The sequence below is a fragment of the Equus przewalskii genome, chromosome 13, assembly GCF_037783145.1.
Source record: "Equus przewalskii isolate Varuska chromosome 13, EquPr2, whole genome shotgun sequence".
Taxonomy (NCBI): Eukaryota; Metazoa; Chordata; class Mammalia; order Perissodactyla; family Equidae; genus Equus; species Equus przewalskii.
The window spans coordinates 33,626,253-33,638,856 of NC_091843.1; the positions used below are offsets into that span (position 1 = coordinate 33,626,253).

Below are 12,604 nucleotides of genomic sequence, written 5' to 3' on the forward strand. Positions count from 1 at the left end.
TGATTTGGACCAATGTTTCCCATCACTGGAGCCCAAGGTGTTGTATGAAAGAGAGGAAAAGAAGATACTTGGATTACTCACACCTGGGCTCTGGTCATGGTTTTGCCCCTGATTATCAGCATAATGTTGGGTAAAACATGTTCTTATCAAGCTTCCATCTCCTCGCCTGTAGGAGAGATCCAGTGCCACCCTGGTCCAGGGAATGCTGTGAGGTCACCTAAGTACAGTGGGAATGTTAGCAATAGTACTGGGCACTTTCCATACATTAAATCTTTTAACCCTCACAATTCTGTGAAGCAGGTACTATCATTATAGATAAGGAAATAGAGGTAAATAACTTTCCCAATGATTGCACAGCTAATACACAGCTAAGCCATAATTTGAATTCATGCCGTTTGATTTTGGAGCCCACACTCTTTAATTTTACCCTATTTATACCAAGATGGAAACTGGCATGGTGCCTGGCACATTGTAGGTGTTCGGTGAATGGTTATGCCCTTCCTTTGGTCCCTCTTAATCATACAGGATTATGCTGAGAAATTTATAGAAAAATGCAGGTAAAAGTTAGCTGAAAACCATAAAGTCCAATGAAAATAGCATTAAAAAAAAAGCTTTATTGAGATATTATTCACATAGCATACAATTCACCCCTTTGAAGTATACAATTCAGTGGTTTTTCTTATATTTGGAGATTTGTGCAACCATCTCTATAGTCAATTTTAGAACACTTTCATGATCCCCCAAATGAACCACATACTCTTAACCATGATGCCCCCTTCTGTTTCCCCTGCTCCCCTCCTCAGCCCTTGGCAACCACTAATCTACTTCCTGTCTCTGTGAGTTTGCCTGTTCTGGATATTTCATTCAATGGGATCATATATATGGTCCTCTGTGACTGGCTTCTTTCACTTGGCATGTTTTCAAGGTTCATTCGTATTGTAGTATGTATCTGTACTTTGTTCCTTTTCATTGCTGAATAATATTCCATTGTATACAGCATTGTTATTAAATGTATTTACTTCCTTCATAGATGGCTAGAGCCAAAGAAACTTTAGAGACTGAATCCAAACCCCTCCCATTTTACTGAGAGGAGACTGTGGCCTAAAGGTTAAATAGGCTGGCCAAGGTCACCAGCTGGTTGGTGGCAGAGCCCAGTGTTGGGCCTTATAATTCTCCTCTGGGTCCCATCTGACTTCACTCCACAAAGCATTATGGAAACATAATTCAAAGTACCCAGCTCATTGAGGATGGACCTGCAGAATCATCTCTGCAAACATTAGCCCAATGTCGTTCATTCAACAAATATACGTTGGCTGTCCCCAGAGAGCAAGGCACCGTGTGAGGTGCTGGAGATCCAGTGGGGAACAGGACAGATAAGATCTCTGCCCTTTCTCCCAAGTGTACGTTCTCCTGGGGAGGCAGAAATAAATAAGTGAACCCTAAAGGAGAAAAATAATTGTATGCTGTAAAAATGTCATGAAGGAAACAAACAAGGAAGCGAGAAAGATGACAATGTGGGGAATAGTGTGGCATTGGCAGGGGTAGTGGGGTGTCCTAATACAGAGTATTATAGGGTACTTGGTGGGAAAGGCCTCTCTGAGGAGGGAGTTTTTAGGCTGAGGCCTGGAGGAGAAGGACCAACTTTGTGAACATTAGCGGGAGGAAGGTGCCAGCTGAAGGGTAGAGCACGTGCAAATATCCTGAGCTAGGAAAGAATATGGTGCGTTAAAGGAGTCAAATGGGTAGAGCAGAGTGACTGAGTAAGCAAATAGTATGATTTGAGGCATAAACGGGGAGGGTCCGGATCACAATGGAGGCCTTTTGGCCTGTTCTCTCATGACTACATTCTCAGACCTAACCAAAGTTAGGAGGACCTGTGGGAAAGGAGATTGGTGGCTTCCAATTTCCTTCCTGTATTAAATAACCTCCACTTACCACAGGAACCTAGACGAGGTCCTGCGTCTCTGTGGCAAAGATTTCCAAGGGCAAGAGAAGTGCATCTTCAGTAAGGGTGATGTAACTACCTATGACCCCGGGTATGAATCAGAAGATAAGGGGAACAGAGGAAAATGAGAAAATACAGACGTACTAGTAAGGAAGTGGCTAAATGGTTAGGATACAGCCACATAATGGAACACAATTCAACTGGCAAAAGAGCAGAGGTTAACTCTTTCAGTACTGAAGTGGAAAGATCTCCAGGTAGTTGTTACACACACAAAAAAAACAAACAAAAATAAACCAGGTGCAGAACTGTGTGTGTGCGATCTTACCATCAGTGTAAAGAAGAGCAGAAGGGGTAACATGTATTTGCTCATAAACACATGAAATCTCTCTAGAAGGATCTACATAAAATACATCTGGGAGGCATTTACTTGTTTGCCTCTGTCCCCCAGGAGGACGTACTCTGGGAGGAAGGGCAAGGTTCTCTTGTCTGTCCTGTTTACTGCTGTGTCCCCATCAGTTGTGAGTAGGAGGCTGGAAGCGGGGGTGGGGGGGGGCGGGAGAGAGACTTTTCACTGCCTCCTCTTCTATTGTTTCAAAGTTTGAAACATGTGAATGTATTTCCTATCTAAAGAAATTAAGTAAAAAATGGAAACAAAGAAAAAGCAAGGACAGGTCTAGATGCGCCAGCCAAAGTCCCCTGTTCCTTCCAGTTGGCCCTATTCCTCAGCCTCTGACTAAGCTGACCCCTAGGGAGGTCAGCTCGTCCTCCTGCAGAGCTACTGGTTGCTCACTGGCCCCTGGTCTAGATTTCACTTCTAGTCTGAATGATGGTCATGACAGTCGGATGATCAAAGAAATTGTCCAGAAGAGTCCAGCATTAATTCTGATTCCCAAATGTAAACCATCAAAGCATCCCCCTCCAGAGCCACCCTGGGGAGAAAGAACAAATGAATCATCATCACATGGGTATGGGGCTCCAAGCAGGTATCTAGCCGTGGAAAAGCCACCTGGGGAGTGTCAGTCAGTGTAAGCGGGGAGGGTGTAACTCATGGTGGCTCACTACCTTGCCCCCAACCTCCAGGTTTCTCAACCTTGGCACCAGTGGCTTTTGGGGCAGAATAATTCCTTGTTGTGAAGGGCTGCCCTGTGCATTGTAGGATGTTTCACAGCATCCCTGGCCTCTACTCGCTAGATGCCAGTAGCACCATCCCACTCCTGCTGGAACAACAAAAATGTCTCTAGACATGGCCAAATGTCCCCTGAAGAACAACATCGCCTGCCCCCAGGTGAGAACCACTGTTCCCATCCCTGCCTATCCAGGTAACAGCTTCGTTTTCCCCATCAGGAGTGGGGAGTTTCCCCTCCGCCTATACCCCAGCTGGGTTGTGGCGGTGGGCGGTGGCGGGGGGGGGCGGGTAGACTGAACTTCACTGTGGGTGAGTTCCCGGAGTTTCAGATGTGCCAGCTAATCCAACTTTCTGGGAATCCCTTCTGTCTTGGAAAATCACACTATCAGCTTTAAAAAGATAACAATCTGTCGAGGAGAAGCTCCCACACCTAGAAGGCCTGGGCCCTAAAAAAGCACCTCCCCAAAGCAGGTCACTAAATGAGCAGAATACACTCAGGCTGGCCATTGCCCACTCTGGGGCACCCCAGGATCGATGGGACGACAGAGCCCAGGGAAATGAGTGCCACTTCCCCCCCTGGTTATTTCCCTTCAGGTGACAGAAAAGAGATAGCCATGAGGCCCGGTGGAAGTGCACGTGGGGTCATTTTGTAATAAACAGGGACTGGTGGGTGCGCCTGCCATCATCTCTTCTTCTCTCAAGAACATAATTCCCAACGGACAGCTTTCTTTGGAGGGCAAAGAAAAAGGAACTGTATTTCTATGTTTTGATTAATTTCAGGCTCATCCTTGAGGGCTCTGTGAAATGAATGAGCAGAATTTTCCGTGGCTAACTGTCCTGGCTGCCAGGCCCTATCGGCAAAGGCTCAGTGTTTATTTACTTTTGCTCGTGTTATTTTTATTTCAGTTCAGCTGCAGCTCAGTGCGGAAAGCGTGGGGGAGGTGTATATAAAGAGTACCGAGACTGGCCAGTACTTGGCCATGGACACCGACGGGCTGTTGTACGGCTCAGTAAGTATGAGGCTGACGTGCTTCCAGACGTGGCCAAGGTTTGAGGTTTCCAGAAATCTTGTTACGTTGAGTGATGCAAACTATAAACCAACAATTAGTCTCTGTTTGTTATTTTTTCCAGCAGGATTCCCACCCTCTCCTCTGCCTTATTTTAGGCACAAACATAAAAGAGCTTCTTGTGGTATTCTCTCAAAATACTCAAACGTATTATCACATAGACATAGAGCAGACATTGATTGAAATTTCAGTAACTCATCAGTCACTCGTTTCAGGATGCCTGGTCCCACTTCGTTCCATCATTCCAAAAATGTTTCTTGAGCCCACTACGTGCTATGCGTGCTACAGAAGTTGCAGAACCCACACTCCAGTAGTTGATGTGTCATGCATAAAACTTTGAAAACAGTTTTATTCTGGACCTGTCACCTACGAGGATAAACAGTTCAATAACTTAATTCAACAAACATTTATGAAATGCCTCTTGTGTCTAAGTACTGTTAGTTACTGGAGGCATGTGGAGATGAATGAGCCACACCCCTGACCTAGAGAAGCAGTCTAAGAGCGTCTTCAGGAGCCAAAGTCCTCCACATCTCCCGCTCCGTCCCTCTCCTAGTTATGCCTTACATTGGTTTGACTCACTCTATATTGGTCTTTGCAGGAAAAGATCAGAAATAGAAAAGCAATCTGATTTTACCCCTATTCAATTTCTGGTAAAAGATTTGACAGGAAAGAGAGCTGAAGCCAATGGCCCCAGGTTTTGAAATTATTTCTGGATTTCAATGATCCCTTCTCTGTATCTCAATAGCTGATAATTAAGGCTTGGCGATAATTCACAGCCCAAGCCAAACGCCTTTCTTCTCTTTCATGAAGATATCTACAAAAAGTAGCCAGTAGGGGGATTTTAGTCTGAGGCTCCCTCTAACTTATATCAAATTGCCAAGTGACAGAAAACCCTCTCTTGAAGCCAGGGTTCAGGATGTGAACACAGTTCAGTTTTTTCAAGCTGCCCACTAGTGGTCAGGAGACGAGATCATCAGAGTAATTGGCAGCCTCTAGTAGGCTGCTGAAATACAGATCAACTGGGACAATCTTAAAGGTTTTGGAGCTAGGCAGTGACTGCTACATAGGGAGCAGATGGGTTTTCTTAAAGGTGGTTCTTCTGATTGGTAATAAAATGTATCGCCCAATCAATCATTCAATCGCAGAGTCGTAATTGAATCTCATGCCTCTGCCACTTTGGGAAGTTACTCACCCACTCTGAACCTTGTCTAAAATGACGATAGTAATGGATAGTAACTGCCGCATGCAGGCTTAGCAGGAGTCAGAGAGACGAGGCCCAGAACTCGCCCACGGTGTGGCTGGCACATGGGAGGTGCTCCAGCAACGGTAGCTGTAAAACAAATAATCAGTTTATAGATCCCTTACCCTCATTATTTCTTAGGTTATATGTTACAGTTTTATGGTTTTTCCCCCATAAATGAGTTTTCAGGTTTCTTATAAGCTTCTCTTACTTATATAAAAATATTGAGGGAGAATCCCCCCAAATCCAATTTTCTGTAGATGCCAGACATCCTGTCTCCCACCACAGTCCTAGCCATTCCTGTAGTTCACCTGAAATATTCAGAAGGTGATGTTAATATATTATGCCTAATAGTTTTTATATTTCCCCATTGATCAGGGAAGTTCTAAAATATCTCAGAGCTCTGCCTCATGTTCTTAACCAGTTTTAGGTATTAATCTATCCTGATTCAAATTGTGTGTGCGTGAAAAGGATATATTTATTTAAAAAAATAAGTATATAACAAAATACTAATATATTTTATACCAAAATATTAATATAGTTATCTGTGGAGGCAGTAAGTGGCTGATTTTATAATACACAAATGCCTTCTTATATTTTCCAAATTTTCTACCGTGGGGATATATCAACTACGCAATTGGGGGGAGAAAGCACGCTAAATATAAAAAAGAAGACAACTAAAACAATAGGCATGAATCAACCACAAATCCCTATGCCCTTGGCTTTGCACCAAGTGCATAGCAAGTGCTGACACATCCTGGTTGAGGGACGGACGGAGCACCTCCGATTTGGTCTGCTGACTCAGCCTGTGACTCAGCCATTGCGTGTGTCAACAGCTCTAGTGTAATAGAGACATCGGGTGGGGGACGTGGCCGTCCTCAGCTTCGTCACAGAACACAGGCCTGACGCCTACTGAGGGGCGTCATGGGGTGACCCTTCCTTGCAGGACAGTGGGCAACCCACACAGGTCTGAAACTGCCTACTTCCCTGCAGCCCTGATAATGAGCATCAGACACTCCCGTCTGGACCGAATTCCCCCAGAGGCAGCAGAGTCACCCGATTAAATATTACATCTATGTCCCAGCTCGTTCTAAAATGATCCGAAGTGTCTCACCCAGCCGTCATTGCACTAGACTACAAATGAATAAGAAGCAGGATACTTCCTGTTACACAATGTCTTACTAATCCAAGATAACTTTACTGCGTGCTTTATTTGATCTCAAGAATCAAATTAAATTTACCACCTAGCTGGGGAGCAGCTATTATTTGCAAGGCTCATGTCTGGGGGGCAGACATCAGGCTGACGAGATTCCATCTCTTCCCTTCATGGGGCTTCCAGTCTAATGAGACAAACACGCCCACAAATAGAGAACAATGAACAATAGGATTGGAAGCCACCAGAAAGGGAATCACCAGCCACTGTGGGTGAAGAGATAATGTAAAGATCACTTGACTTGGAACTGGAGCAAGGTCAACGTACAGCAAGAGTGTTTTTCAATACACCTAACTGTTTTATATCCAACTATAATACATATATTCTAAAATCCTGACAAATAGAAAGTTGAAATAACTTGGGTTCCTCCCCCTTTCCAACAGATGAATTCCAAGTAAAAAAGTAGTGGTTCATAGTATTTTTAAAGTAATTGTACTATTTAATATGTTGTAACTATCTTTCCAGCTTAATAAATTTACAGCTGCATTGGATTCCACTGTATGGATGTACCACTCTCCACGTAACCAATCACCTTTCTATGGATACTTAGGTGACTTCTAATTTGTTATCATTATATCCAATGCTTCAAAGACTATCCTTGAAAATACAGTTTTATACTTGCTCAACTATCTCCTATGGGTCAATTCCTAGAAGGAAAATTGCTGGGTCAAAGGTAATGCATATTTAAAATTTTGATACATGTTGCCAAACAACCTTCAGAAAGTTCCCACCAAGTTATCTTACCAACAGTGAATGTAAGTGCCTATTTCCCACACTCTCACCAATACTAAGACTTGTAAATCTTTTTGCTCTTCGCAGATATATAGCCAACATATATTAAATCATTTTTTAATTTGAATTTTCTTGCTAGTGAGATTGAATATGTTTTCAAAGGTTTATTGCCCATTTTTAAAACAACAGATACAGCATGGCACTTGGATAATATCATGTCTATATGTATATGGCCTTATCTATGTCTCTCTACGCGTATGTACGTAAAGATGTAAGAAAGGATGTTCAAGAAAAGCAGCTGTTAACAGTTGCCTATATCTTGGTGGGTGGGGTTTGGGAATGGTTTGTCTTTCTTTAAAGCAAAGTTGTGATTTTACAAAGTACAATTCTTTTTTATAACTAGCAAAAAATAAAGCTGTTTTCATTTTTAAAAAACTTTAAGTTCTAGGATATGTTTTATGCTTAGAATACATTTTGTCATAGCATTTATGTTCATGAAAACACTAAGGTAAAATTCTGACATTGCTGGTGAAAATCACCAGGATGAAAAGTAATATTAGTAGGTTTTCATTTATTCAAGCCCAAACTTAAAAGCCCCTACTGCATCACAGTCTGGTTTGACCTATTTTGCTAATGGTCATGCCTATGTGCCAGGGGTTTACAGAGACAAAAGGCCCAGCCCTGCCCTTCAGGTGCTTATAGTCATTCAGGATCTCCCCAGTGGGAGACTCTGGGCTCCAGAGGACAGCAAATGGAAGGAGAGCTTACAATATCAGCAAATGTATATTGAAGGCTCATTAGGTGCTGGGTCCTGTTCTAAGGCCTCAGAAATAGGTCCCATTATTATCCCAATTTTACTGAAGAAGAAACTGAGGCATAGAGAGCTTCAGTGACTTGCCCAAGGCCATGCAGCAATAAACAGAGGAACCCCATTTAAAACCACTCACTAACAGTTCTACTCTCTTTTGGTTTTATCTTTTTAGCAGACACCAAACGAGGAATGTTTGTTCCTGGAAAGGCTGGAGGAAAACCATTACAACACCTACACATCCAAGAAGCATGCAGAGAAGAACTGGTTCGTTGGTCTCAAGAAGAATGGGAGCTGCAAACGCGGTCCTCGGACTCACTATGGGCAGAAAGCAATCTTGTTTCTTCCCCTGCCCGTCTCCTCTGACTAAAGAAATCTGTTCTGGGTACTGACCACTCCAGAGGAGCCTGAAGGAGTCCTCACCTGGTTGACCCCAGATTGTTCCCTTGACCATTGGCTGCGCTAACCCCTGGCCTACAGAGCCTGAATTTGTAAGCAATGCGCTTCTAAATGCCCAGTTCACTTCTTTGCAGAGCCCTTTACCCCTGCACAGTTTGGAACAGAGGGACCGAATTGCTTCTAGGGGCCAACTGGCTGGCCAGTCTGGGTCTGGTTTGGATGTCCGTTGCCTCTGGGCACCTGCTGCAGGCTGAGCCTCTCAATACAAAGGTGGGGCCAAAGGAAGTGTGTTCAGGGGCTGCCAAGTGGGTCATCAGTAACTGCATATGATTCCCTCCTCTGAACAAACTCTGTCTGTGATCCCCCAAACATCTGGCATGACTCCCTTTCATCCTTTCAATACCCCACAAATATTAGCAGAGAAGCTTACAGCTAGGTTAGAGGAAGGCAGCGTTCCATCAGTACAAACAGGGATGGAGAAACCCCCCCTCAAGAACAGAAGGGATTAAAATGGCCAGGGGAGATGAGATGGGATTTTGGTGGACAACTTAGAGGACCGATCTCAATGCCAAATAATGGAAGGATGGGAGGCTCAGCCACAGGAAAGCAGAATAAACGCAAAGCCCTGGGAGCCGCTACGATGCCTTGACTTTCCCAAGGTTACCTGGTAGCAGGAAGTCCCCGAATGGTGTCAGGTGGAGAGCAGGAGAAATGGGTTCTTGATAAAAGCAAGGACATCGGATGTTGGTAAATCCGTTTGGGTCCGGGGAGTGGATGTGGGAGTGAAGAGAAAGAAAGGGAAACACGGGCTGAGGGGAATCATGCTCAGGATGATTCTAGAAGTGAGAAGGAACGAGAAAGGGATGTCATGACTAGTGCTTGGCCACCAGAAAGCAGGGGCTTTGGGGTCCTAGGGCAGTGCTCACAGGTCATACGGGGATCTTGTTTGAGTGTAGATTCTAGTTCAGTGGGTCTGGGGTGCAGGTTTTACATTTCTAACATGCTCCCAGGTGCTGTAGATGCTGCTGCCTCCCCCCATCCCCACCCCTACCCCCCATACTTTAAGCACCAAAATCCCACAGAAGGTTATTCAAATGACGGTGGCTCAAACCCCTGACCTCTCTCTTGCCTCATCCTTAAAAACCGCACCCCCCTGTCTCCCACCCCAGTCTTCCTGAGCATTTGGGCAGCATCGGCAGTTATGCTGTGTTAAGGAGCGTGAATTTAAGGCGCTTTGGCCCAATGCCTATTAAATGCCCATTTAGAAGATATACAAAAGCATACTTCAAAAATGTTAAACCCTCACAAACGGCTTTTCCCAAGAGATCATTTGTGTTACGATTACTTGTATAAATATGCTTCCTGCTTAAAGTAAACTTGACCCAAGTGGCTAGCAAATTAGAAACACCATTCATCTCTGACATATGATACTGTTGCCATGTAAAGGCCTTTAATAAGCCATTTAAATTTACTGTGAGACTGTATGTTTTAATCACATTTATAAATATATAGCTCAAAGGCAGTTAAACTGCTTAGCATTCAGCCACTGAGAATTACAATAAGATACAATGTATAAGCTACTCAATTATCTATTACTTTTACTACAATTACCTATAAAATGAGATCTTTCCTTGTTTTCCACTGTGCTGTTACAAATATTTTCTTTGGAAATGGGGACTCTTAAGCAATGATATGATAATTGTGGATAAAAATTGATGAGAGTGTTAGCTCATGTTTTATAAGGAATTGAAGTAATTATTAATTGAAAAATAACTCCTTAGTAATTGAACTGTCATATTTTGAATGAAAGAAAACAACAATTTGTGGAAGTTCAAAGCGATACTGTGATCGAGGAACTGAACTAAGTTAAAACCATGGTTAATAATCTCATTCTGCATTTGAACAGCAAAACAATTTCATAACTTTTCTTTGGTTTTGTAACATGGATAATTCTATTTTATTTTAGTAAATCTTTGCAGGCAAGTTGGGGATAGTGCGATGTGGCTTCACATCTCTTTACTATGAAGATTTGGCCAGAAAAAGGTATCCAGAGAGGAAATCCAAGATATTTATAATGGTCTATAATTTTTAGTGTATGAATCAAATTCAAGTATAACATTGGCCAGGAAAAATTAAATACTGTTGCTGACCGATGAGACGGAAGTCTGGTTTCAGAGACCCAAAACATTGTAGAAGAAACCCTACTGTGACCTGGACAACCTCAGCCCAGTCATCGTCACGTATTCATTCAATGAATATTCATTAAGTGCCTACTGTGCGCCAGGCACTGTGCCAGGTACTGGGGCCCTGGGAACCTTCTCTGTCTGGTTTGCTGCTGCAGTCTCTCCCAGGGCATTATATTTATGAGGAAAGAGTCTGTGGATTCATTGCTTTCAGTCAAGTAAAAACAGACTGGGTAGGTTTCTGCTGAATAAACTGCTTTCAGTCAAGTAAAAACAGACTGGGTAGGTTTCTGCTGAATAAACTGCAAGTCCCAGAAACACAGGTTTGGGAAGAATTAGCAACTCCCAGGATAAGATAAGTCCCCATGAAAGTGTCAGCGGACATGGGAAGGTAAACCTAATGCTTTCAACCGTAGAACCATATCAGCTTCTGCAGGACCCCTTTCAAATCAGGAAGAGAGCCTGTCAGATCTCATAAGGAGCTCCCCGCTCCATTTTGAACATGCTCTGGTTCCTTAAACGTGGAGCATTCCTGTTGCTCTTTCTCTTCCTTGAGTAAGTCTTGTCACCATCTGCCTGTCATATGCTTCTCAGGTGAATTCATTTTCAGACCAACTGTTGAGTCACCTGACATTCGGAACAAAGCATCAGGAGCGTATATGCTTTCTATTGTTCTCGATGTGGTGGTGGAGGTGGTGGTGATCTGCTTCCTTGGAAGGGATAATAATTAAAGCCTCCTATGGCCAACAGTGTGTACTTATAAAAATCTGACGGAAGCATCACGTGTTACTGAAGATCAAGGTCCTTGCTTTGTGTGGGAGGTGAAATCCTCAGCCTTGTGGAACATACTGCTTAAACCAACTGAGCTCATGGGCTGCAAAGCAGACCTCTGATGAAGAAGATGCCTGTCATTTTACATCACTGTCTCTCTTTTTTGCACCTTACAAGTATTAATAAATGTTCCACTAATGGGTGATAATATCTCTGAGTTTCTGAGCATCGTGGTGTCTCATCTTCCTATGGGAGGACTTCCTCTGGCCTCCCTGAGGTGTGGCTGCTTTGTTTTCTACACTTAGCTCATCATCAGAAAGGAGATTTTAAAGACTGACAGGAAAAGCTAAGGTAGAAACATTTTTCATTTTGTTTGGAAACCTAAGGCAACATTGGTGCTTTTCTAGAGATCCATTAGGGAAATATATTCAGGGAATTTGCCCCCTGAAGAGCCAAGCACCATAAATAACTCAGTTGACACTTTTTCTTCATGGTATAAATCCTGTGAAATTACGCTACCATTGTAGAGTTGACCAGCTTACGCCTACACAGAGATACTATGACCCGAAAAAAAAATTTGAGGACTTATTTACGATTTTAAGTCAATGGCAAGAAGTGCATCTCTTGCATCTCAAAAGCCTTGACTTGGGACTGTAAGATCGCCCATCAGATTCTCAGAAATTATTATTATACTAAGTAACGTCTCCTGAAATAAACTTCTGAATCTAATGACTTCTTATTCTTAGCAGAAAGGACACTGTTGCCTAGACATCATGGCAGAATCAGATCACACACATGCACACTCACACATGCACACACACTCACACATGCATGCTCATATATGCACACTCACACATGCATGTACAGAACCTATAAAAAAACAGTTGGGCAGTGTTTACTCGCTCTTCTAATTACATTCCACAATAAATCCCTCCTTTTCCTTTTAAAGTTGTCTAAAACAGTATTTTTCTCCCTTTTGGAGCCTGATCCACAGTAAGAACTACATTTTCCATTACAACCCAGCACATGCATACCCTTGTACACACACAACCAAAACAAAAATGCCACAAAACTATATACATGAGATGCACTCAGATTTTTCTATTATATTCCACTAAAA

General features: G+C 43.0%; 1 protein-coding gene across 19 annotated transcripts in view; it reads left to right on the forward strand.

Moving 5' to 3' along the window:
* The window catches only part of FGF1 (fibroblast growth factor 1), a 95,872-nt gene extending 84,178 nt beyond the window's left edge, over nt 1–11,694 (forward strand). For 7 of the 19 annotated variants that reach the window (XM_070570509.1, XM_070570508.1, XM_070570515.1 and 4 more), the window contains 3 exons: nt 3,978–4,081; nt 7,057–7,141; nt 8,310–11,694. In XM_070570509.1, coding sequence (XP_070426610.1) covers nt 3,978–4,081; nt 7,057–7,141; nt 8,310–8,497 — 377 coding nt within the window. In that variant the 3' untranslated portion in view covers nt 8,498–11,694. Of the gene's footprint in view, nt 1–3,977; nt 4,082–7,056; nt 7,142–8,306 lie in introns of all 19 variants that reach the window. The other 12 variants (XM_008519045.2, XM_008519044.2, XM_070570525.1 and 9 more) reach the window with 2 other exon arrangements.
* Nucleotides 11,695–12,604: the final 910 nt, after the last annotated feature.